This window comes from Diadema antillarum, unplaced genomic scaffold (genome assembly GCF_040938485.1).
Source record: "Diadema antillarum isolate AM-2024a unplaced genomic scaffold, OU_Dant_1.0 scf00000138, whole genome shotgun sequence".
NCBI lineage: Eukaryota > Metazoa > Echinodermata > Echinoidea > Diadematoida > Diadematidae > Diadema > Diadema antillarum.
Genome location: NW_027271027.1, coordinates 170628 through 197980, shown reverse-complemented (window position 1 = coordinate 197980; position 27353 = coordinate 170628). Strand labels below are relative to the sequence as shown.

Sequence of the window (27353 nt, the reverse complement as noted above, 5' to 3'; positions counted from 1 at the left end):
GCATTGCTCAATTTCAAACTTTGAAACCACATCCGCTGTCCCCAAATACGAGCATGTCTCATGAATTAATCATCGTTAATGAAATGCCACTCCCATATTGAGGAAGCCACAGAAAGGTGTGGATCATTCCGTGTCGCCCGGGGAAACGAGACTGTTTCAAGTGAAATTATGACGACGATTAACCCACTTACAAGTCAATTGGAAATCTTACAGGTGAAGCTAGCTAGATGCTGAGAGTAGTTTTGCCAATCTCCCATGTGGAACCCTGAGGCCATAAACCAGGGATTGGTGATTTTGTGTTGCTGCTGAAAGTTGTGCATTCATAATACTCCATTTTCATGAAAAATGAGCAATGTGAAAAGAGAGAGGAGGAAATAAAGAAAATAAGAGTGAAGTAAAAGTGAACTACTTTAGATATTAGGAGACAAAGAATTGTGGCACAAAAAGGAAGAATCTGATAAAAAAGGACAGGTGATGAAGTCTTATGAATGATAACAAACCGCCATAAAGAAATGATAAAGCCAGATGTTTGTCACATTCTAAACAAGGCCACTTTGAATCAGCCACTCATTCCACCATTTAACAACAGAATCTGTAAAAATGTATACATATATAGATTTCAGGGCTCCACACTAACTTTTTCTCCACAGGCCATTTGGGCCACAAAAATCTTTAGATATTACTTTTTTTTTTTGGTGGCCTGAAAGGAAACACAGCGATTTTGAAACTTAGTTTTGAATTTTGAAACTAAGTTGCCCAATTGGGCCACCAAGAGACCACCTTAGAAATATAGTGGACCGACTTAAATCTTTAGTGGTCCCAGGTCACTACTAATGTTGAGCCTTGTATATAATGTATATTATGTGGTTGTGAAGATAATGAGAATTCGCTAAACTAAATTCAGACAGTAGCTTGCTGACATTAGCTGGACAAATCAGTAAGGGTTCTCGTTTTTGGTCTCAGGGAACTACTAACATGTTGTAATGCTCTCAAATACAAACCAAACTGCCTTTGGAGATTATGTCAAAAGATTGAGAATATCTTAATGTGGTACATCAACCACAATAAGTGATGTGTTGGATTACATTGTGATGAATACAGTACCTGTATCAGCATCCGAGCAGAAGAAACTTTGAAAAGATAGAGCTGTGTGTGTGTGTGTTGGGGGGGGGGGGGGGGGTCAAATGTGGATTAGTGGGAGAGAAAGAGAAGCAGTGGAATTAGGTGATATAGATCAAAGAAGTATCTAATATAAAGCATCTAAATAAAGGATGAAGCTTATACAGTATTAGTTGAACTGCTGTTGTTTTGAACTTGATGAATAAACATACTTAAAGCTGACTGCATTTCATTATAACCAAAATAAAATGTAAGCCTTCATCACATTACCTAGATAAGACTGCAAGTGTTCAAAATGACATGAAAATCTTTTCATTTTTTCAGAAATTAGGAAATCCACCAATAACTTCATATCATTGTAAGACAGCATGGTGATGAGGTTGTCATCATAAGATGTGGAACAACTTTGGAAGAAATTATTTGCAGGGGGAGGGGTATGGGTATATGATGGTCAGTAATAAGGGGGAGGGGCAGGGATATATGAATACTGAATTGTTGAGTGAACATGGTAAGAAAATGAATTAATGGGATTTGACATTTGGGAGTGGGGCAAGGGTAGGGGCATTGTTAGGCCTTTACCATTGTATTGGGATGGGATATGATGGAAGCAGGGTTACGGGTTGGGTATGTTTTGGGAGGTGGTTGCTGTGGGAGGAGACCATGGATGAAATGGGATAGGAACAGGACAGAACAAATATAAAAATGCAGAGAGTATTGAACTGTCTGAGGAGAATATTTTGATTATTATTTTTTGTTATTATTATCATCATTTATTCGGCCAAATGAAAATGACAATAACAATAATATTTAAGATACAAGGGAAAAACATAATGTAAGCAAGACTTTGCTGAAGCAAAACAGAAAAAAGGAAGAAGAATGGAATGGATAGGATGACTTCATCACTTCTACCCCATGCTATGAAAACCTTATCTCATGTTAGTACATATGCTCTGGTTGTCAAACACATAAAATACATGAGGTGTGTGTGTGTGTGTGCTTCTCTGCAGTGAGTTGTTGTATTGAAATCCATAAGAGCCACAAGGAGCAGTATTCTTCAAGGACAGCATTGCATAAATTTTCTGTGATGTAAGACGTGGCTGATACTGTCAGACGCAACATCTCAGACAAGAATGCAAAATAATGGGTGGGTATGGAATAGCTCCATGGTGAGTTGTTAAGGTGTGATGTAAAGAGAGAAAACATCTCAGAGAGAGAGAGAGAAGGACGGAACAAGAAGAAGTTGGAGAAGAAGAGAGGGCTTTGCAGTCCATGAAGAGAGCTTTTTGAGCTCATCCCTTAGATTAGCCTTCATCAGGCCAGGTATGGACAAACTTCCGCACTTCTCCCACCGGCCCCAAAGGGAGCGGTGCCTGACCGTGTCATTCACCTTGCCAGATCTGGTGCAGGTAAGGCACGTGAGGGGAAAAAGAAAGAAAAAAAACATCAGGAGGCTTTCATCCCAGTAGATCTCACGTGGTAGATGTAAGAAGGGAGTGGTAGATTTATTTTTGTTTTCCTGCAACATTTGATCAGATATTTGGAAAAAGAGATGGAAATATTGAGAGAAAAGGGGATGAAAACAGACAGACAGACAATGATAGAAAGAGAGATGGGTGAAGGGGGGATGAATACAAACAAACACAAGAGAGGGAGATGTAGAGATGAAGAGATGAGAGAGAGAGAAAGAGATATGAGAAATAAGATACAGACTAGCAAACAAGGGCCCAAAAGAAAAGGGCCAACTTGTCTTGCGGAACTGGGGTTCATATCTGAAATACCATGTTGTCTTTTCTGCTGATAATCCAGGCCATACACATAGATTTTTATCAGTTTTTCCATGTCTGCAAAATATACCATGTTGTGATGGCACACACATCAGTTTTTATCAGTTTTTTTTAAGTAAAAATTGTAATTCTTAAGCTATGGCTTTTTGTAAACTGATAGATGGAAGCATGAATTCATTGTGGTGCTGCTTTTGTTGCATTCAGTTCATGATCAAACCAAAGAGTATCTAGGTACATCAAGAGTGTGACTGGAATATCGGATGAGTAAGAATGTCGATGGAATCAAGGTTGGATACAGCCTCTAAAAATACTTGGTTTTGTTTTGTTTTTTTCTTTTCTGGCTGCCAGCACCATATTGGTACATTGTACTAAATATATATTTATAGCAGGTGTGATGGTGTTGTGTAAGTTGATAGATAAGCTACAAATATCCCCACACCTTGCTTGACCACAAACTATAGTGTCATCCTCATCTAGTGTGGATGGGAGCTTTGTTTCCCTTTATGGCTCAGTATAGCATTACTTTTTACTTCACTGAGCAGAACTAAGATGGGGGTGTTGCTTGAATGTCTTACCTGCACACCCAAAGAAAGATTGATGAATAGATGCAAGAGAGTAGGGTATAAAGAGAATGCAAGGAGAAAATTAACAGCTGTAAAAAGTAGGAAGGTGACATAAGGCATAATCTACACGTCCACAGCAGGAATCTCCGGGATCTAGAAAAGGGGCGCGATGGGGGTGCTTGCCTCCTCGTCTTACCCCAGAGCGACTCGAGAAAACTTGTTTGCCTGGGCAGGAGAGAGTGGGGAGAGCGGGAAATTGACAGACAGGTCTTCTGACGGAAGGCGACATTCTCGCCAGGTAAAACAAGAAGCGCTAAAAGCTCTTTTGCCAATGCCATGAATAATCATGAACGGTTGGATCGTGGTTCTTTGCACACCTTGCCGTGCTGACGCGGCGGATGCTTCGTGGCATCTGAGAGCGGCGGTGGAAAAATAAGTGTGAGGTACAGGTAGGGTGGAAAAGAGGGAACTGGTAAACCGCCTTTATAGACAGAGAACTTGTCGGCTCTGGGACTTGTTTATGGTCTTTCTTTGCCTCTGACACATTTTTTTCTCTTGCTATCTGTTTATATGGGCTAAAAGCTGTTTATAGCTTTGAGGGAAATTGAGGAACTTAGGGTAACAAACTCTTCCAGGTGGAAAATGGAGATTCATTTTGTCTGTCGCTACTGTTTTCTTTCAAATCATGAACTGTTGTGGGAGCAGTCCTTGGTGTTTGAGTTTGTTGGGCGTGTGTGATTACAGGAGAGTTTAACAGAGTTGCTTGTAATATTGTTGGCATTGCTTGGGTAAACAATGAGAGGATCCTGTCTTGCCTCTCACACATGTAGGGTGATTGTTTGCTGTATGAAAAGCCATATTACCCTTGTTGGTTTGGCCATTGATCTCATTTGTCTTCTCTCTTCTCCAAGATTCTGTGGAGCTCTTTCAGTTCATGCTTGCCTTCTTTTTCTCTCTACCTGTCTCTCTCTCCTTCTCCATCTCTCTCCCTCCCTTCTCTTTCTATCTCTATCAGTTTTCCTCTATATCCCTTCGAATTACCCCCGTATGACATATTTACCAAAATTCAATTCTTTCAAGCATTTTTTTCAGCTGTATTGTTACTCTTCTCTCTTGTTTTCTGTATCGTCTGAGTTTTACTTCTTGATGACGTACATATCTCTCATTATCTTACTCTGCCCTTCCGTTCCTCTTTGCTTTCACTTAATGTTCTATCTATATATATCACACATTGTGTGTTTTGTGTCTCTCTTCATGCACCTCTAAACTCTCCCCTTTCTTAATAGATGGTTGGGATTGACTAATCCCTATTATAGGGGCCATGAAACGGGTTTCTGATGCTGCAAAAGGAAGAAGCAATAAGAAAAGATAATATTTAAGGGAACTAGAGAGAGGACGGGGGGGGGGGGGGAGGGGGGATGGAGAGAACATGGAAATACTGGACGCAGAGCAATCAACAAACTCAGGAATAGGCGTAGCTTTTGATGTGGAGGCACTGTGTGTGTGTGGGGGGGATCTACATCATTCTTAGAGCTGGAACTGTGGATCATGCAGGAACATTCCAAGCTTTCTACGAGATTGTAGCAGCTTTCGTTGGTCGTAGCAGTGATGATTAATTGCACGTAGATTTAAAGGAGATGGAGGAAGAGAAGGAGAGGTAGATAGCCAGACAGACAGAGAAAGATAAAGGAATGGAGACATTTCTTCTGGGTCCTGGTCATCCTTGATGTCATATGCCACAATTTTGTGGTCCATATGTTCAAATCATTTTCCATGAAGCAGGAATGACATCACTTTCATCTTACTTGTGTAGATATAAATCTAGACTTTTGTTTTTTGTGCTTCATGGAGATTGATATGAGTTAGTTTGTGTGTATTTGTATGTGTGACCTGTCTTTGTAAATGTGTAACCTTTGTGCATGCATATTTACACCCAAAGTGTTCTAAGAAAACAAAAGTATACTGCAGCTTTTCTGTTTGGGGATTCATCTTCAAATGTTACATTATTCATTATGTTTCTGTCACCAAATCATAGATCAGATTTGATAGATGGATAGTGTATTGTCTGCCTGCAGAAGGGAATCTCACACTTTCAGACAAGCTGAACTCAAATCAGTTGGCCGATCTGTCAATTTGGACCAATAATCTCCCTTGTCTATACGCACATACACCTTGCTTGTCTGCATCTTCATGTAACCGATGCCATGTGAACTCTGTTGTTGCCAGTGGCAACCTGCTTGTATGTAATGTTGGTGGCTTTTTGAGATGGTAGCTGTGTGAGGGTTAAGGATGGAGGATGGGATGGTGCAGGAAAGATGGGATCATATAGGGAGGATAGGATGGGGTAGGGAGGATAGGATGGGGGTGGGAGGATAGAATGGGGTAGGGAGGATAGGATAGAGTAGGGAGGATGGGGCGGGGTAGGGAAGATGGAATGGGTAGGGAGGATGGGATAGGGGTAGGGAGGATGGGATGGGGTAGGGAGGATAGGATGATGTAGGGTGGATGGGATGGGGTGGGGGGGATAGGATGGGATAGGGAGGATAGGATGGGGTAGGGAGGATGGGATGGGGTAGGAAGGATGGGATGGGGTAGGGAGGATGGGATGAGGTAGGGAGGATGGGATGAGGTAGGGAGGATGGCGGAGACTGGGTGCTTCCAATGCAAACAGTGTTAGACACAGTCTGTGTAAGGAAGAGATGTAGACAGCTGAAGTCCATCAACCTGGGTCAATGTGCCGTTTGATCTCATTCCTGTACACCCCTTGTCCTCCATACTTCCCTCTCTGACTGTTTGCTTGCCGTCTGCCTGTGTTTTCTTGTCTTGCCGTAACCCCGGAGAGCGGAGACACTTTTTCCTTTTCAGAGGAGCGGTGAGACAGACGGACGGGAAAGGTCGACACACACTTGAATGCTGTTTGAGTTCTCTCCCTCCCCCCTTCCTACTTTTCTATTCCTTCTTTTTGTTTCCATTTCTTTCAGACTATGCTTCTATCTCTCAGTACTCTATCTGTCTCTACTTCTACTTCTTTATGCTCATTTATCCTCAATTTGTCTCTTTACATTTGTTTGTTTCTGTTTTGTATATTATCTACTCTGTTGTCTTTATTATGTTTTTTTTTTCTTTCTGCGAAATTCAAGAAGAAGTTTCGGGCTTTCTCATTTTCTTTCTTCGTTTCTCCTTTCTGTCTACCTGATGCTTGCAATTTTCCATTTTCCCTCTATTATGTGTTACTCTCCTCCATTGGACCCTGTCCATTTTTTTGTTTGTCACATTGTGTGTTTTTCTCTCTCTCTTTCTCTAACTCTCTGGGCCCTGGTTAGATGGCTGGATAGAGTGATTGTTTTATGATGTATTTCTATCTTCAAACACAGCTGTGTGCTGAAATGAATAATTGATGACTTGATGGATGCAGTAGTAACATCATAAAAATGAGAAACATTGGAGGAATTTTGATGTCCTGTGTGGTAGAAAACCGATCCTGGCTCTGTGGGTATAAATGCATTTTTTTTTTCATGCTCTCATCCTCATTCGAGTGGCTTGTTTATCTAGGTCAAACAGAAACATTGTGATTTCTAACAACATGGATTTACTTGAGATGGCTGCTATAAACTCGTCCACTAGAGTATGTGTATAATTCTCAGAGCCGATTGGGTGAAAGTAGGTTAACAGATACGGGGTTGGTCATTGACTCGGCCGGAGAAGGCCAGGTTGTGGGAAGTTGTCTTCCGAAATGTCGCCCGGATGTAGCGTAACTTTGAGGGGCTCCAGATGTTTTCATGGAGGTTTTTTTAATGGACTGGAATCTGTCTTTCAGCCGTTCTCTCTCTCTCTCTCTCTCTCTCTCTCTCTCTCTCTCTCTCTCTCTCCCTCCCTCTTCTCTCTCTCTCTTTTCCCTCTATTTCTTTTTCACACAGCCCAGGTGAGAGATGGTGAGTGAAAGAGAGAGCATATGAATATGTTTAGAGTAAGAAGAAAGGAGTCAGAACTTTACACTTGACAAACTAAATGTGATGGCCTTTAAATTGGTGATTTTTTTTCAATGGAAGATAAAAAGACAAATATTATCATGATTTTTCATTCGTGTAGGTGTTTCAATATCATGTTTCAATTTTATGAGTTTATAAATGGAAGATTTGCCAATGATTTTCTGTAATTTCTGAAGGAAACTTTACATGGTTTTGTTCTTTTCTTCTAACAGTTGCATATGTTCTTAAAAGTGGCATTACATTGTGTGTTGATATTTCCATTGGCTCTGGTGATGTAACCTGCTGTAGCATGCGATACAGCTAGCAGAGGTTACCATTTTTTCGGAATCAGTGTTTTCTTTTCTTTTCTTTTTTTGTGATGGATGATTACTGCCTGGAAAGTGAATGGTTCCTGAATATCATGGCAGCTCCTTGTAAAACAGAAAGAAGAAACGTAACGAGTTTACCGGTGGCCACAGAGCTCTTCCCACAGACACTTCCACAGAGTAAAGAGCTGTTGTGTCATAACATGATGTATAATGCATGAGTGCAGCAAATGCTCAACTGGGTTAAAAGGTACTGCAATGGTCATTGACTTGGTGCTGACACCCATGTTTCATGATCACCCAAAGTCTTATAGAGCTTGATGCATGGAATACTTTGGACTTTTTATTCTTTTTTCCTTTTTTTCCCTACTTGTTTCTACAATTCTATTTTTCCCGACAGGGGTTCAGGCCTTGTAGTGTCAGGGCAGCATTATGTCAGAACCTTCTAGCTCTGCACCCTCTAATCCTCTCAAATATCTCCTTTCCCTCTTGTCTTCATCTAGATTTCTATCCTTCCTCCATAAGTATCTATTCTGTCCTTCATCCCCTCATCCCTCTCCCACTTACTACTGGGTAGCTTTTATTTCCATCATCATCACTTTTTTTAAAATCAAACCTCCTTTCACTTTATTGCACAATCTATACTATTGCTTGTAAAGTAATGTAAAACTAGAAATTTCCATGTGCATGAAACTTTCATGAATTTTATGAGGAGCAAAGATTTGCGAGAGTAAAGTGCTTAAAAAAGTATTCGATTCAGTGCATTGAATGCCAGTGGCAATTCTCAAAAGTTTCGTGCCACGCACAAAAAAGGCTGTCGGGTCTTATTTGCAGAAGTTTCATTGCCGCAAATCTTTCTGGTTTTACAGTATCCATGTAAAGATTCCTTGGCTGTCATTGGATAAGAGAATTGATTCTATTTGACATTGATTTTGTCACACAATCACAATGGTACTGGCAACAGTGAAGCTTTGTATGTGCCTAGGTCTAACAGGAAGGCCATGGTAACACAGCAAGGATTGAGGGGACTAGATAATCTCTATGCTTAGATAATTAAAGAAAGCGCTCCAGCAGACTTGCCAATTGGTGAGCAAAGCCCAGTAAGGATTACTAGCATGGCTGTAGGGAGTGACTTATTACTCCATGAGGTAAAATGTCTACCGGTGTGATGAAGGGGTGTGGTGAGAGTCATAATTTTCATCCAAGTTTCGCAAAAAGACAGAAGATTAAACATTTAAAGAGGAAGCAGGAAAGTTCAAAAGATCAAGAGAAAATAGCAACACTTATGTAGTGCATGACACAAAGTGTATACAAGTTATGTCCCTCAATGATCAAGGAACAGAGAGACTATAATAGAATTTACTATTGTAAAATATCTGTGAAGATATTTGACTACGGTTTCAAAATAGCAGCAAAAGAAAATCAAAATGTGACAAAAGTTTTTCCAACGTTGTAGCAACAGTGGTAGAACAGAGTGATACAGGTTGTATGAAAACAAAAAGAAGAATTAAGGAAGATACAAGAAGATTGACAGGGAGAGGAAAGGGGGGAGGGAGAGAGAGATAGAGGGCAGAAGAAAGGTATGGGGAAATGACTCCTTGCAAGGAATGGATAGGTTGTAGGCACCATGTTGATTTGGTGGCAATGGATAATTTAGATTGCAGTCGTCTACCCAGAGAAAATTAGCTTGGGAAGCAAAAATGATGCAGGAGGAGACAGTCCATCCAGACGTGATACATTATAGAGCCATTAGTGGCAGCGGTGGCCCATCCTGGTGATCGTACCAGAGAGACGTTCGGAATAAGAATAGAGACCACCGCACAGTGACCCCCAGCACAAACAGGTTTCCAGTTAGTGAACTCTTGATGAACCCCCCACCAGAAGATGGGTGTAAGCAGAGGGGCGGGGGATGTTGGCATCTTAATCATATATATGTATATGTTTGATGTAAAGAGAATATATGGCACCTTCCAGGAATGCCAAATGAAATGAAAACATTGAAGAGTATACCGAGAGTAGGAGTAATGGCAATGAAATCTAGGGGACTGTGTGCAGAAAATATTTAATGTGTGTGCATGTAAATAGGCATTTGTGTTTGTGTGTGTGTGTGTATGTGTGTGTGTGTAGCGAAGGATGGGTAAACATGTATACATGTTTGATTATATGTCTTGCCGGTTTATTGTTTATTTAGATGAAGTATGGTATGTAATAGATAAATTTGATTAAGGATAATATTGATGGTTGCATTCACCTCCCACTCCCCGGCACTTTTATTTATCTATTTTTTTTTTCCATTCAAGCCTTCCAAAGATCTTTTAGAAAGTTCATTCTTTAACCCATTGAGGATGGACAGATTTTGCTATAACACGCATTTCCCATAGACACCTGCCTGAGTATACTCGGGACTCATCCTCAACGGGATAATGGAAAATCAACATCAAAATAGCATGTACTGTACATGAAACAGCACTTTGTATAGCGAAGATTTATGAGTGGAATTCCCCATATTTTGCCTTGTTTTGTTCATGAGTTTGGTGTAGCGAATGTCTTTGGTCCAACACGGTTCTCTGTTTAATGGGCACTTCAATCAGGTGTGATTCCTTTCTTGTCCTGGAGATGAGAGGTGGTGTTTATTGACATTAACCCACATCTGTCCGAGAAAAACACACACCATGATTTCCCAGGTGAGATTAACTGTGGTTGTATTGGAAACTAGGTATGATAACACCTTGCGCAACATGCAGAAATCGTGAAAGCTGATTGGTCATTGCTATATAAGTAATATAGCTACATATAGGTATCAAGTTTCTCATAGTCTAGTACCCTTGGGCCCATACATTTCAGCATCAGATTTTTAAAAAGGCAATACTTTAAGAGGAGGAATGTTATAAACTGTGCGGGTATTGCATTTTGATTTGACTTTATGATATTATAGCTCAGCTTTGCCAGAAATAATCAGATTTTTATGATATTAAGGATATAATAAACATTAATCATTAATGAAATGTACAAATCAAATGTCTTCTTACTCAAAGATATCTGATCTTTGGATATGTAAAAATATGATGACTATCTCATATGGCAATATGAAAACCATGAGTGTCATCAGTTCTGGGTATATTAATTGCCAGTTCACATTCTATTGATGAAATGTTTCTTTATCTTTGTTTTGTAGCTTAATATTCAAAGGTAAATGTCTGCTGTAATTGAAGTACGGATGCTTAATTATCTATGGCAAGAAAAGGAAGAAAACATAATGTAACCTGTTGATCAACTTATCAAGTAAAAAGAGCATTACATGCAAGAAATTATGCTGAGTAAGAACAATTCTCTCAAATGAAATACACAATCAAGACAATCTCCTCGATCAAAAACTGAAACCACATTTCATGAAGTTGTTGGTTTAGGTAGAATGCAAAGCAAAAAAAAAGAAAGAAAAACAAACAAACTAACACAACAACCAAAAATAAACCCAACAACACAACAAACATGCATAGACACACACAAAAGAGAAATGAGTTCTGTGCACTGTGCTGTTTAATGCATGTCACACAATATATGATGGTAGAACGATACTGGTTGTCACATGAATGTTGCTGGCGTGTCTGGTTTTGTTTCCTACACTGCATTCACTCCGCTCAGAATTGCGTGTTCCTCCTCGGCCCCCTACACTTGGATCAAGAAGCTATTTGAGATTCATGAGACTAATCTTCGCTGCACCTCGAAATTCTAAACTCATTAACCTTTTCCTCGTCTGCCGGCCCGCGATGGGGACAGTGGGCCATTTAGAGGTCTGTTGTGGTGTGGGTTCGTTTGGAGCAGACATTTGTTTTGGTGGCAGTCTTGAAGTCTTGGGCAATTTGTAGAATATATTTTCTGTTTGCGCCAACAAATTCTCTTCTCTTCACCTCCCCCAGAGGTTTACATGTTTTTGTCTGGACTGTTAAGTTTAACAGCAGTTGAAAAAAAACAACAACCTTATAATCAATTTGTATATTTCTCATTCTGTCCATTTACATCCAAGTGTGTGTGTGTGTGTGTGGTGGTGTTGTTGTAATTCTCAAGCTTGCATCAGGTCAGACAGTGTGGACTATAAACACACATGTATGCACACACACACACATATAAGTGTTTATATACACAGGGATGTAAAAGAAAAAATGTGTGATGAATGGAGTACCTGGTAGTAAGAATGAAAACTGAAACTTTTTTTTTGTGATTTAACTCCCATTTAAGCTCATTTGAATAACACAAGTCATCAGCCTTTTTTTTTTCACACACTTTTTCCCCGTGCAAAATGAAGTAGTACTTGCAGTTTTGAAAATATTAAATATTTCGAATTTTACAGATTAGCCTGACTATGGCTGCATTAGAGTAAAATGCTATCAAAGAGATGATCCAAGAGAAAAATGATAACGATTGAAACATGACAGTATGATTTTGATGAATTTCATCAACGCCGACTGAGCCTTTGTCGTAAACACCAATTTTGGAAAGAGAAGCAATTTAATGTCTATGGGTTTTTTGTTTTTATTTGTTAACACCCTTGAGATCAGAGAGATGGTACTATCACTATTAGCATCCCTCTGTGCAAGCTTTTACCGCTAGGTGAGCAAAAGCAATTAAACAGAAATGGGCAGAGAGAAGGGTAGGGAGGCTCAGTGAATGCTATGTTTTCACAGCAGAGCAGCCTTTTTCAGTCTGACGTATGGATTCGTCGACTCAGCAGGGCAGGAAAAAAGAGGAAAACAACGACGACAACTCGGTTTCTGTGTATAGGCTTCCAAAGCATACGTAACCTCGGTGCGGGGAGTATCAGCAGTGCTAGGCTGTACATTGACATAGCTGTCCAAGCACTGAATTCTAAAGAGAGAGAGAGAGAGGCCCTGTTTGGGGGATCTGCACTGCTGAGCCTTGCCGACCGTGGGTTCCCTCTTCCCCCTTCACTCAACTGGGATTACTGGGCGAAAAAAAAATTAGAATGGTCAATAATCGCCATGTCTTCCCGAAACCTGCTCATTGCTACTGGTATCCTGTGTTTTTTGGGGTGAACGATAGATCAGGAGGTTGCACTGCGTAGGTAAGATGTTGTTATGGCGATGTGATGTGATGTGATGCGGTGGATGGGAATTGCGTGTGTGTACGCTTATAAAAAGCTGGCCCTGAGTTTGAACCAGTGCGTCACATATGGTGGAGGTTGTTTATCTCCTGCGCCATGTTGATAATCCTCTGTCGTAGTGCTATATTGGTTGAGCTGGTGTGTTTGCTGCGGTACAGTGGGCCTCGCTGTGTGATATGATGCCTCAGCACATATATTGCACTGATTTTATGGCATGTATTTTTGCAAACATATCTACTTTTTGTCATATGAAACTGTCTGTGATGATGTGTGCTGTCATGGTTCTGTGTGTGAGCAAATGTTAACAATGCATTAACAGTGTGCTTACTGATGTGTATGTATGTATGTATGTATGTTTATATATGTGTGTATGTGTGTATTGGTGTGTGCTTGTTTTCTTTTTCCTTTTTTTTTTTTTTGCTGTGTTGGAGGGATGTTGTGCTGAGATGAACCTTTATGAGTATATAAACTGGATAGCAATCCTTGTCAGTTTGTGCATGGAACATGCTTTGGTATTTATAGAAGGAATGAAAGGCATAGATATGATTTTGTGTGTACATCCACGACAAATGATAAAGATTTGTAGTTTCCCAACATTTTTTTTTAATGAAAAAAATTTGAGAGGAAAAAATATGGACAACTGCTCAACAGTCTGTACATGGTGCTAGCTAAGGCATATGTTTTTTTATGTTTATACTTTTGGTGCTGGAAATTCCTGTATGCACTACAAAGTTATCATTATTTTTTTAAACCTTTAATGAGTATTAAAGGCTGTCAGTTGACATGTGCCTGCAATCTACTATTTACATAATGGTGTATTATATAGAGTACATATCATTGCATTACAGTATGCAGTGTATTGTGCATCCACCTCATATGCCACATTTTTGCCAAAATGATATGAGATATTGTCTTGAGATGAGAAATTGGTTTTCTGGCTTCATTTTTATTTGATTACCTCGAGTGTTAATACTTTTCTATCACAGGAAGAGAAATGTCAATTGCCTTTAAAAGCATTATAGAACTATAAGGTTTTATTCATGTCACGCCATAACTTTGTCATAACTGCTAAAGTTACTTTATCACTCATAGTCTAACTTCTTTGTTATTTTATTTGTTTTCAATGTTTGAATAAGATCAATTGGTGATTGATAATGGAGTTGATATGATAAGTTGATATTTTTTGGTGTCTGTAATGATTGTACAATGATTGCTGTGAGGTGGTTTGGATATCGGCATAGTTTATGTTTAGTAAATCTTCTGCTTTTCATTCATATCATTATTGTGAATTATGATCACATTATATCAGTATCTTGACTATTATCAGTACCTTATCAGATCAGCTCATATTTTACCTGTGCCAGTTCCTATTAATGAAGCTACTTCTGAAGAATGCCCCTACAATATCAAAATCACCATTATTCATCAGTGAAAATCCACTATTCATTATTCTTTTGTTCATTGATTAGAAAAGATTTATTTGTTCACAGGTTATCTACACTGTCAGTAGTACTTGTCTGAGTTTATAATGCTACTGAGATTCTTCCATGGTAAAAGTCACATAAACACTTCTAAACCTTTTAAACACCTTCCCTTTCTTATCATTAATATTTTGAATGGGTTCATCTTATTGAATTAAGTATGAGTTTTGCTGTGAGAAATGTGTATGGGCTTTATATTACCATACCAATATATTTTGGGTTGTTAGACCATAGAATATCTTTAATGTGCTTACTTTCACTTTGCTCACCAACCTGTCTCGGATGTGTTCATATCTTCTAAAGATTTGCACTTTTATGTACATGATATCAACTGGAATTATGATTTGTTCCAATAACCAAGAAGCATGATCCACATTTTATAAAAGTACAAGGGCTAATAGAGTCATTGGAATGGTATTAGGATTAGGTATCAGTGATTAGCATGGAGCGGAGAGTTCTGTTGGGTTGATTTGTCATATTTACTGTGCCCACTGCCCGATTATGAACTTTGACTAACAATGCCACACGCCTGTCAGAATTAACCAGATATTTTATTTGAAGTTCATCTTTCTGTTTGTTTGTTTTTTCCATTCTTTGATAAGATACCAAAGCCACCTGGGAAACTCGGTACATTCTATACACATGTATGACTAATTGCAAGAATTTCGGTTATGTTGGGAAGTTTATAACTAAGGGCATTAATTCCATGGGTAGAAAAGGTGGACAATGGTGGAAATGTTTTGTCACATCTAATAATCCAAATCTTAATGTCATACTTTTGAGGTACGTGTATATAGAAATATGAAACCATACTCTTAAAGGGATGGTCATAGTTTTCTACATATTTATGATTACTATTGATGTATAACATGAATAAACCCACTAAATGCTGATAATTACTAACCCATGTTACATAGACAATGCAAGTTAAATTCCTACTAACAATATGTGTCTTTCTTCTCTTTCCTTGCTACATTCATCATTACCCCTTGCTACAGAGAAAGGTAACACGTTTTGCTGCGAAATATTGATGCTTTTGTTCCTTGTTGTGATGCATGGTGTTAGCAGTTTTTTTATTTGTGCCTTGCTTCCAAGTTTTTAGTTGCTCATTTGTGTATTTTTTTGTTGTTGTACACTTGTTTACTGTATGTGTACTTGTCCTGCCTTTAAGGCTTTCAAGACTTAAAATGTTTCCATTTTCTTCATAATTGTTTGATTTGACTCAAACTTTCAGTAATTTTTACTCCCGTTTAATAGTGCATTAATAGAAATTGATATCTATTTTAGGTTATATTTTGCCCTTGAAATGTCATAAATTCTTAATGGTAATCCATCTCTTGTTTACTATTCTTCATATCTAATGTTCATTGAACTGAACTTTCATCAATGTGGTCATAACTGGTTAGCTCATTAGCTCAGTGGTAGGTATGAAGCTTTTCATAAAACTGATATGACCTAGGGTAAACTTATGACCCTCCTCCATCTCCACCCCACCCCCACACAAACAGTGTATTCCCTCCTCTAATATATACTGTAGCTTCCATGCTCAAAACTAATATTATACTGTATACGCCGAATATTTCGCGAGGTTTTTATTTTTGCGAATTTCGCGAGTCAGGTGCTGTTCGCGAAATTAAAGACACACAAAAATATTGACTCTGATCCCGATGTGAATGTGACTTACGCGTGTACACTTCTCTGTTCAGTACAGGACTCCACGATCGCGAATTTAACCACTCGCGAAATCGTCGGGAATTCCCAATTCGTGAAAATTTAGACTCGCGAAATATATGGCATATACAGTATATGGTGATAATCAGATACACAATGATATGATGAAATAGGATCACTAAAGTCCATACAATACCACAGTCACTACAACAATAGTGTGATTATTTCAATCAAACATGTACTGTATATGACATGGTATTAGTATTAATGAATATGACATTTGAAAAGGTTTGGCAACTATTATCATTATTATTATTTTCTTTTTCTTTTTTTTTTTGGGGGGGGGGGGGGTGTCATATTGGCCTGTTTAGGATGGGCTGATTTTGCTACAACATGGATTTCCCATAGACACTTGCCCGAGTATACTCGGGACTCGTCCCCAATGGGTTAACTTTCCAGTCTACCTTAAAATTTGATATCCCTTTTGAATGGTGATCAAAGTATATAGAGACATAATAAATACCCTAAGCAGCACTATCTACTTCAGATTGCTGTGCCTGAAATAGAAGATTATCAAGACCAGTTGTTAATTTCTTTTTTTAGTAAATTGGCCACCACCCTTATGCCTCCTCACCCTCACATGTAAGGCAATTCTCACTGCTGACTTCAACCTGTCAAGGCATCCGATTTCACCTGACTTAAGTTACTGATGTGGAGAGGATTTGATTTCCTGGCTTGCCACTCCAGACTCTGAAAATACCAAATACCAGACATGAAATTCTCAAGAACTTTTTTGATAAATTTCAAGTGGTTAAACAAATTCACAAGTATTACCAATATATCTTTCAACTTAAGTGTGAAGAAGTTATTTTTAACTTTTTTTTTTTTGGGGGGGGGGGGTTAAAAATGCAAGAGTGCAGAAGAGATTATGTATTACAAAATTCTTTTGGTCACACACCAAAAAGAAGAAAAAATATATATGCCTCTATATATATATATATATATATATATATATATATATATATATATATATATATATATATGAATTACTATATTTGTAATGGACACGGACATGCATTCATTTCCAGGGAAGTAATTTGTTGCTGTATTTTTTCTTTTGATATGTGTTTCTTTTTTAATCACTGCCTTAAATGAATTCTACTGTGAAAAATTTTCATAATGAATCATTTGTCTTTGCCGTTTTTGTGAAGTGTAACATAAAATCATAGTACTTCATATACAAGATTCAGAAGCTAGCATGGCTGCCTTTCTTTCTACTCCAATCTACCCCACCATTCCTCCTACTATGCTGCGTTCACTGCAGCTCTCTATTACTAGTATCACATTCTATGACAAATTAGTCTTATGGTCTCTTCTTTATGCTTTAAAAGCTGTCATTGCTGTAATGCACAGTATTTTGTACCAAACTGACAATAAGTCCCTAATTCACTTTCTGTTGTGTAAACAAGTTAACTCCCTCACTTTTCATCATCTAAAATACCAGCAGCAGTCTTATTTTTTTATAGTAATCTGTTGTTTTTCTGTTTTAAATTTCATTATCCATGTATTTTTTTTCTTCCCCATGAATTCCCATGGTTGTCATATCTCTTAGGCATCTGCTCTATACTTACCAATAATTGAAATTGTTGAGTGTGCGCAGGCTATAGATCTCTGATATGCCATATACATTAGACATCTCATTGAACTGTGGCCCTTTAAAGGTGGGCTCTCGCTGGACCGTGGCCCTTTAACGGCGGGCTCTATTTCATCTAATGAATGACACTAGCCATCAAAGGTTGGCATGGCACTGACTGGCATAGGATCTCAATATTCATTTCAGTGATTGAGGCACCCCGACCATGCCTGAGATATTGTTACCAGTCATGGACCAGATTGTTGTTGTTGTTGCTGTTGTAGTTAAACTGATGCTCCCAGAGTTTGGTTCAGTCGTGGTTGTGTGTGAATCGAGTGGTTTGCCTTCGGGCTTCCAAGATTCCTTCTCAGGTTCTTTTTTTTTTTACTCTCTCTCTCTTTTTCTTCTCAGTTCATCTTCCTATGCCTATCCAGCCGGCTCATTGAAGCTTTTAACTTGTGAAGATCAGTCACAGCACTACAGATATTCAAAAGTGCATCTAGACCTATTTTGAAGATATGCATCTTATCTTTTTTTTTCCTGCTACTATATGCTGTTGTAAATCTGACCCTCCTTCTTAATGGCTGTCAGAATGTAACAGAGTTTGTTTGTTTTATTTTTCTAACGAAGGAATGGTGAATATCATGCCAAGTGAAAGGGTGTGCATTGAAGCCCCTCCCCCCCCCCCAAAAAAAAAAAATGAGAGAGATAATGAAATATGATGATGACATCCTTTGCAATAAAATCTTAAGACAGATATTTCAAAAAGTGCTCAGATTCTTCTTAAATGTCAAATGTGCTGCCTGTTTACTTGTAAATGCATTTCCCAGCAGCAGCTTAGCAGTGCGTCCTGAAGAGGAAATAAAAGATGCATGTCTGCACAATGATTTCAGTGATATCTTACTTATTATGAACAATATTGGAAAGAGGGTTTTAAACGTAGGTGTATCTAGTCCTTCCTCTTTATGTCTGTTTGTGTGTGTGTGTGTGTGTGTGTGTGTGTGTGTGTGTGTGTGTGTGTTTGTGTGTATATAGGCAAACAGTCATGTTTAAAGTAGATTCCTCCTATCGCCCAGGTGTTTTAGAGAGTCTGCAAATTGACATGCCAAATTTTCGTTCAGCATTGATTAGAAATATGCATGCCATTTATGTGAGGAAAATGACTGTCTTGGTTACATTATTGGTGCTTGCACTTTGCTCTGCATATTGAGGCTGCATTTAATGACAAAGAGATGTGTTAGTACACCGTTGTATCAAACTTTCATGATTACAGGCTATGGCACACACAATTTTCTGTAATCGCTTGCCACCACAAACTAGTTTTCTCCTTTCCATGCATGGAAATTTGATGATGGAAGATTTAGGGATATAATCTCAAGGAATATCCTGCTTCTGTATTTTTTCACTGGATTTTATTGTAAGTCGGTGACAGGGACTTGTTAAGTGAAAAATATAGTAAATGATCTGATGACCACACTAAGCTTTGGAAGTTAATGTTTCAATCATGGCCCAGGTGGAGAGATCTTGCATTTATGGAAACGATATTTAAACAAACAAAACAAAACAAAACAAAACTTGTCAGATTATGATGAACAGGCAATGCAGAAATTATGTTCAGATCCCAAGAAGTCTGTTGTTATCAAAAGTAACTTTATGAATTCACATATCAGTATTTTCATACATTTTTTTAAATAGTTATTTTGGTAGTTCAGCTGTCATGTTGCAATACCTCAGTATGCTAAGTTTGAAAGTGTGTGAACAAGAATGGTCAAACTTTAAAATTTAGATTATACCCGATCTTCACCTGTCAGTTGTAAAGGGTGCCAGCCATTCAGAGATGGGTATCATCATATATGGGAATGAATAATGGATGTGCAGAACAGTACTTAGTGTAGTACCACAAATTATACAAGGCAAAGTAGCAGGCAAAAAGTTTTGCTGAGTGACGGACCATGGGGAAAAGCAGAAAGAGGTTCATTAGGAGGTCTGATGAATATTTGATGGCTTTATAAATCCATCTTATTCCCTTTTTTAACCCCTCTTTTGTCACATTACTGGACCCTCTTGGTACCCAGTGAAAAGATGAATACTGTTCAACCAGCATCAGAATTCACACTCAATCTTCCAATGAGTACACCTGGGAGAGTTGTGACATGCTAGGGACAGGGGACGACCCATAGCTCCCCCGCGAAGATGTACTCAAAGGAAGAAAGAATGACTAAGAAACCATTGGTTTCTTCTTTTCCCCCAAGATATGTGATGATACTGAAAAAAGAAGAGGTAATGGGAAACTATTTTGAGGGGGACAGATGGGGGAGATCTTGCACGGATAGACAGTGGGAGATGCAGAGGGTGAAACAAATGTGGAGTTAGAGTTGGAATAGGGAATGAAACTGTACACCACAAGACGCGGAGTAGACCTAATAGGAGTGCGTTACGATTTGCGTAGATATTTAATGCATGATGACACGTCATGTCTGCGCTGGCGCCAGACTGTCTGGCCACTTGTTTACCTACCTTTCCTTCCCCCTCCGTGTGCCCTCACCTTCTACTCGTCCCCCTTTTCCAGCCGTTAGTCAGATGTTCGGCAAGATTGTCATCTTCTTCATCCTTCCGTTTCGTGTTGCAGTTGGTTTCCCCCGGCAATAAGTGGACAGAACTGCGCACTGGTGGATCGCAGGGATGCATTCACTTCCCCGGACTGTTTGATCACTTTGAAAATAGCACTTGGCAGTCTGTTTGCCAAATCTATCTCTTTCTCTTATTGTCCATTTGCAAGGGAAGATGGAATATAGTAGCAATGCAGGCTGTATTGTATTCTCCACAATTTTAGCTAAACCTTTCACTTGTCTGATCACCGGGATGTTTTCCAGTCAAAGGTCTCCATGAGACGTCGTTTTCTATATCTTTTTTAATTTTCTTCTTTCAACAAAATGTTTCAAGGATATTTTTTCTAAGAGTTTGGCCTTAAGGGGTTGTTTGTGGAGTCCCTTGTCTGGCATCTTTGATTTTCAAAAATCTGTTGTTGACTCTTCCATCACTCTTCCCCCCTGCCCACACAGATGACTGTTGCATTGTGAAGGGTATTGGTTGTTAATGAAGCGGAGAGACTGCCTGACGCCAGTTTGAGTGTATGGGACTGAGACGCTGTGGATGGCGAGCTCTTTGCCCATAAAGGAGTGGTCATGTCTAATAACTGAAGTTGAATTATAACCTCCCCCCCCCCCCATTGAACTATCAAGAAAGCACTTTTGAACCAGATGAAACTAAAGTGAAGAAGTCTGATTAAGAAATCTAAGACTATGAATTTAGAAAATAAAAGAATAAAGATCAGAGCAACTATAGGATAGATTTGTTTCATATTCATCTATATAATATACTCAGCTACATAATGGAAAGCTTTTTGTCCTCTATTGCAGTTTTTATCATCATTTACATTTTTGTCATTCACTTTGTGTAGAACAGTGAGGGAATTACATTCCCCTCACTCTGTTGGTTTGTATGCTCAGTCATGGTTCTACATGAATGCCAGTACACACTCACCTTCCTAATCTCCAAAGTTTAGATGCTGCATTCTAGAGTTTCAGAAAGCAGGACTAGCAGCAATGTCCTCTCTGTGCAATAAATCACAATCAAGGCGGAGTCCAATGCACTGCTTTCCTGATAGTAGTCGTTAGATGATACTGAGTCAAGTGCCTTCTCCCAGTAATAAATCTCTCTTCAGTATGGCCCCAGTGTAATTTGAATACCAGTGGAACCACCACACCCCTACCTTTAGTGAAGAAGATCATAAAGAGGATTGGTGAAGAATTCCTGGCAGTTGTTTGACACAAGCCCTCTAGAGCACAGCCCTCCCAATCTACTTCAAATCCTGAGAGATCGTATGTCACTTGAGAGTCCATTCCTACATTTTTTAGAGAAAAAAAAGCATGTTGGGGGAAAAAAAGAACACACCCACACACCCACACACACACCCACACCCACACACACACGCACACACACACACACACACACACAAACACACGCAAAATAAAAAACAGGAAAAAATTGGGCAAACAGCGGAGATTGGGTGCAGTAACACTTGTGTAGGGGCAAGCATGTAAACATGGAAATATCAAAATACACGTCATGTGTGGGGCTCTAAGTCATTATGTGGTGGAACACTTAACCGCATTTGCTCTATCACACAGCCTTATGAATACATGCACAGACAACCCGGCGCCAGGGTATGATTGTGTCCGTGCCAAATTCCACATTTTGTCCATTTTTCCCTGACGAGGGGTGGAGGGGGTGGGGGAGATCCACTCCACTTGTGCTTTCTACATATTATTTTGAGAACCACTTGTACTCATTACAATTTCATTTGGAAGGCAGGAAAAATCTCCAGATCTCTTTACCACTTGTTTTAGGTGATTTTATGGCATTTTGAAGGGTTTGTGCAAGGCCACGTTTCACATCCCTGGTACTTTGCTACAACTCGTCCTTTCATTTACATTCCTCATGTAGACTCAACGCCTTTTCCTTCTCTCTCTCTCTCTCTCCCTTTCTTTCTCTCTTCCTCTCTCACTCTCTCTAACATTATAGATTGAATTTCCTGAAGAATAGAGAAAACCCAGATAAAATTCTCTGCCAGAAAATTGAGGAAATTAGCAAATATCGAGTGCCTCATCTTGAATTTCTCAGTAGGAAGTGTGTTGAGTAATACTGAAGGCATTGCACTAGAGACATACCACTGGGAACCCTACCTGTGGGCATGGCAAGAATCACGCTGATTGCAGACAAATTTACCTCATGCTAAGACATTCTGGGCAGTTTCCCCCCACACATATTTCTTTTTCACACTGCAAACTGGATATAGCTGCCATTTCATGGTAGGTCAGTGTAGCCTCCACTGCCAGTCTCTTATAGCAGTGGGTGTCATAAGGGTGTGTGGGTAAGTGTCGTAACCACCCATTCCAAACCACTGTCTTTGGAGTCTAGTGAAAGAGGAAGGAATATAAGGAATGTGAAGAAATGGTTCCCATTTGAGATTACTGGAGTAAAACTACAATGGGATACTGCAACATTGTTGAATATTTCTGTGGCTCTACAGTGTGATGAGTAATATATACACATGTATATACACTGTATATACTTTTTTGGTTGTATTCATCCATCTCTATTGTTTTGATTTTGTTTTGATTCCTTTGACATGCAGTATTGCTGTCTTTGTGAGGCAACTGTTTACCATAGATTGCTGTTTCTATGTGCATGTATTTTTTGTATCTTGTATCATCTGAAAATACTTTGTTTCATTATTTACATCATTTCTCTCTCTCTTTTACATAATTCGTAGTGCTGTAGCATGCATTTTTTTCAATCTTTATTCATTATTATTATTATTATTTGTCATTCACTCATACTATATGTGATATGCAATACTGATATGTTATTGTATAAGTTATGTACTGTGTGCTCTATTTTTTTTTTTTCTATGGTAATTCCATTTTGTTATTATTATTATTTTTTTTTTTTTGCTGTGTTGTTTTTTTTTTGTTAATGTTCATTCTGGCTTCAGTTCATAAGATGTGATATCATTTTTCCTCTGACGAAATTCCTGTAATATTGAAATAGTAGTATAGCTACATATGTATAGTACACAATAAGGCAACACTGTCTGGTATGGATGTGTGTATGTGTCATGTATCCTCTGTTCACTATGTATACCATAGGTGTGATGATGTGACAATACACATGAGCACGACGCTCATCATACATGTACTTTGAGGTATCATATTTAATAGACTTTCTCTTTACTGCCATGTGATATTGGTAAAAAAAAATATAGGCCTATTGTACAAAGAGTGATAGTTTTTGCGTGTGACTCTTTTTATATGTGCAGATGTATGCAAGTAGATATGCACATGTGTGCCAGAGAATGTGTGTGTGTCCTAAATGATTGTGTAAGCCATTAGAGTTTCTTCCAGCATTTGATAATGGGTTTATCAAGTTGTGTGTATCATTATGTCTGATTCACATGTGTAAGTATGTATGTGTACAATTGCAAGTATGAATGTGTCCATATAAACATCTGTGTATCTATGTATTTCAATTCTTTCAGATGTGTATGCGTGTCTGATTTCATTTGTGTTCATGGAAGTGTACAGTGGAGTCTTATGCAGTGTATGTATGATGTGGAATAGGAAAGAACAGACATGATTTGTGGTTTCATCTTTGCTACCACTTCATGGAATGCATATCATATTCAATTCATCAAGTTCATTACATATTTTATGTGATTGATTCATGATGAATAGGGAAATTGTGTGAATATTGTATGAAGGTGTGAATATATAGAGAAAATGATTGTAGGCCAAAGTATCAAATTTTTGTCAATATCGTGTCAATGCTAAGAGTTGCCTAAAACTCTAGAAAGGGTGGCTTCAGAAGGGAAGTTTATTGTGTGAGTTCACATCTTCTTTAGATTCCACTGGCTTAACCCAAGCTGCTCTCAATACCCTTGAGTTTGGGGATTTGTTTCCCCTTAAAAGTCATGTCACCATTGATGTTAAAATGTTTTGTAAGGTTTTTCATTCGCAATTTAAAGACATGTCTCATAAGCTTGCAAGGGAAGCAAAATATACCATGATAAACATGTATTTATATTTCCAAAAAAATTACAAACAAATGAACAGAAGTTGGACCCAATGCTAACTTAGGGCAAATTGTGACAAACATGTAATTTAGAGTTCCAGAAGTATCCTCCCATAGCTGTATTTTTTTTAGGCTCATTAGTGCTAGCGAAAGATACAGGAAGAATACCACAATTGTAAGAGTAGATATTACGGTAACATAATTATTAAAGTAAACACTATTCATGTTTTACTCAAAATGTCATGCAAGAAAAGAATGGCTGCTCACGTACAAGTGTGACCCTGAGCATTATGTCGAAGTGAATGCCAGCTGATTGCATGTGTAATTATTCTTGCTTGTCCTTGCAGGGATTTTGCCTACGTTGCCCGTGACAAAGTAACCAAGCGCTACAAGTGCCACGTGTTCCGATGTGACATCCCCGCCAAGGCCATTGCCAACGCGCTGCATGAGATCTGCGCCAAGGTGATGAGCGAACGCCAGAAGGGCAACACGATTTCCATGGTAACCCAGGGTCAGATGATCCGGCAGCAGCAGCAGCAGCAGCTGATGCAGATGAAGAGCATCTCACTGGACAGCAGCAAGGATGCCAACCACACCGCTGGTAGGTCTCCAGCCCCGCCCACTGGCCCCGCCCGCTGGCCCCGCCCACTGTGGACTGTACTGTGGGGGGTGGGAGACGGGAGATGGGGAGGGATGTGAGAAGGAGGAAGAGGCGTGATGGAACTGGAAGAGGAAATGGTAGAATGGGGAGGGAACATCCGAAAAGGGGTGGGGCATAGCAGATGTGGAATGGGAGAGGAAACTGTGAGTAGGGGGAGGGAGGTTTAAAAAAAAGGGGAGGGGGAATGTGAAAGGGGGAGGGCAGAATTATGAAAAGAAGGAGGGGAGCTGTGACAATGGGGAGGAAGAATTGGAAAAGGAGGAGTGGAGATGTAAAAGGGGAGAAGGGCAATGTGAATAAGGGAGGCTGGTATTTGATGGATGGGGAAGGAGATGAGACTTGGAAAAGACTCTGATTTTCAACCATTATCTTTATTCTTCATGATGTATATCCTCTTGTTCTGCTACATTTCAATAACACATGTATCTTGCATTTGTCTTGTAAATTTGTCAAGACATGTATTAAGATGTTGCTGTTGCAAGGTCATGAACTCCACAGAGTTGTGGCAGCCTCAAAGCCTCCCTGATTTCAAGGAACAGTATGAGATGACTTTAAATGTCTCATTTTATGTTATTATGTTGCTGTTTATATGCCCTAGAGAGAAAGAAAACAAAAAATGAGTTATAATGGGATTTGAAGGGTAAGAAATAGATAAAACAAAATAGACAAAGTGATATTAAACTTAAGTGGATCCTGAATGCTCTAGAAGATAGAAAGTTCCTATTAACTACAACAGTGCAGTTTTCTACCTTCATCATGAGCAATAGTCACAGCTGCCATTAATCGTTCCAGAAAATCTGGGATGGTAACACCATCCACTCTTACCAGGGTAAGGTTACCCGGCTGACAGCCTAACCCACATAGCAGAATTTTTCAAGTGATTGTTTTAATCCTTCCATGGGGGGCTGTCACTGAAACCTGTTCTTAAGGGGTGAGTGGGAAGTGGAGCAGAAATGTACACCATTGGTTCTCGACATTAAGAATTGTTTCCTGTCATCAAGATGTCAAGTGGTTCAGCTCTGCTGCGTGGAGACTCGGGATGGTCTCTTCAGTGTGTGTCCATGTTTGTGTGTTTGTATGTGTGTATGCCAGTCTGAATATGTGTGTGTGTGGGGGGGGGGGGGGGGGGAGTTATCGGGGCATTGTAATGAATGTAATTATTGACGAGAGTATGATATGAAATTGTAGATCAAGGTGGAAATCATAGGTTGTTGTCATGTTTCTGCGGAAGATTATCACCACGGAACAACGTTTGACCTACCATTGTAATTTTTCCATCTGTGTTTATTTTTTTTTAAGTAATGACAATTCAAAACCAATCAAAATTGCATTTGTAAATAGTCCTCATGAAGTGCCTGTAGTGGCTTTCCACTGCCATGGTCTACATGCCTGTAGGAGGCACTTAGCATCAGGGTTCGGTGTTGGTGCACTCTCTGAAAGTGTAAACCTGAGACAGCAACAATGAGGACATGATGTAGAAACCAATAAAGGGGTGGCAGATGTGGCTGACCACTAGGCAGTAGGATGAGGAAATAAAAGGCATAGTGTAACCCATACATTGAAAATCAGTATATCCTGATCGATATTGTGGATGGTAATGTAAAGATAGCATTGTACCAAGAAATGACATTTTATTTTGTTCTTCTTCCCTCCATCTCTGTTTCCTTCATCCTCCCCTCATCTCCACATATTGTCCATGATAATCTTCACTTCTCTTTCTTCTGCTTCCTCCGTCCATCCCTCTCTTATCATCGCTCGTCCCCCTTCCTCTCTTATGCTCTACTTTCTTTCTCCTTGTTCATGGAACATTATATTCCCCACCATCTCACACTATACTCCACACCTGATTTTCTGCTTGCCGTCCCGTCGTGCAGCTGCGGTAGATTTTCCCACACCCAAGATGGAGCCCATCACAGTCTTCCGTGCCAACTATGTGGGCAGCACGACGACGCCTAAACAGTCAGGTGACTACATGTGCTGAAGTATGGGCAAAAAGGGAGGGGGGGGGGGGAGGCCCAAACTCTAGGATGAAAGTGTCCTAGTATTCACATTTAGAACAAAATAAACATGCAGACATGCACATAAGCAAACAAACATACAACACTCAAACATGGAAGGGTCTTATTTGTTAAAAGACTTGCAGTAGTTACCACTGGGGGAAGCAAATCAAGTGTGAGCAAGTGAGGTTGTTGCCATGGCAGAGCCAACTGAGCAGATGGACATCTTCAGCTATCATTTCACTGATGTAGGACTCAGGTCATGTCAGTGACTGGGTGGAATATATGAATATATCTATATAATTTATGATGAACGTCCATTGTAGGCAATCATTTGGAATGTTACACATAGAAAGCAATTTGTTAGGAAGACAAAGTTACACGGAATGATATCATTT

At 39.3% G+C, this 27353-nt stretch overlaps 1 protein-coding gene across 4 annotated transcripts in view; it reads left to right on the top strand.

The window, feature by feature from the left end:
- Window positions 1-27353, top strand: part of LOC139721107 (uncharacterized) — a 196555-nt gene that overhangs the window by 159450 nt on the left and 9752 nt on the right. For all 4 annotated transcript variants that reach the window (XM_071632438.1, XM_071632436.1, XM_071632437.1 and 1 more), the window contains 2 exons: window positions 24645-24898; window positions 26833-26922. In XM_071632438.1, coding sequence (XP_071488539.1) covers window positions 24645-24898; window positions 26833-26922 — 344 coding nt within the window. The remainder of the gene's footprint in view (window positions 1-24644; window positions 24899-26832; window positions 26923-27353) is intronic.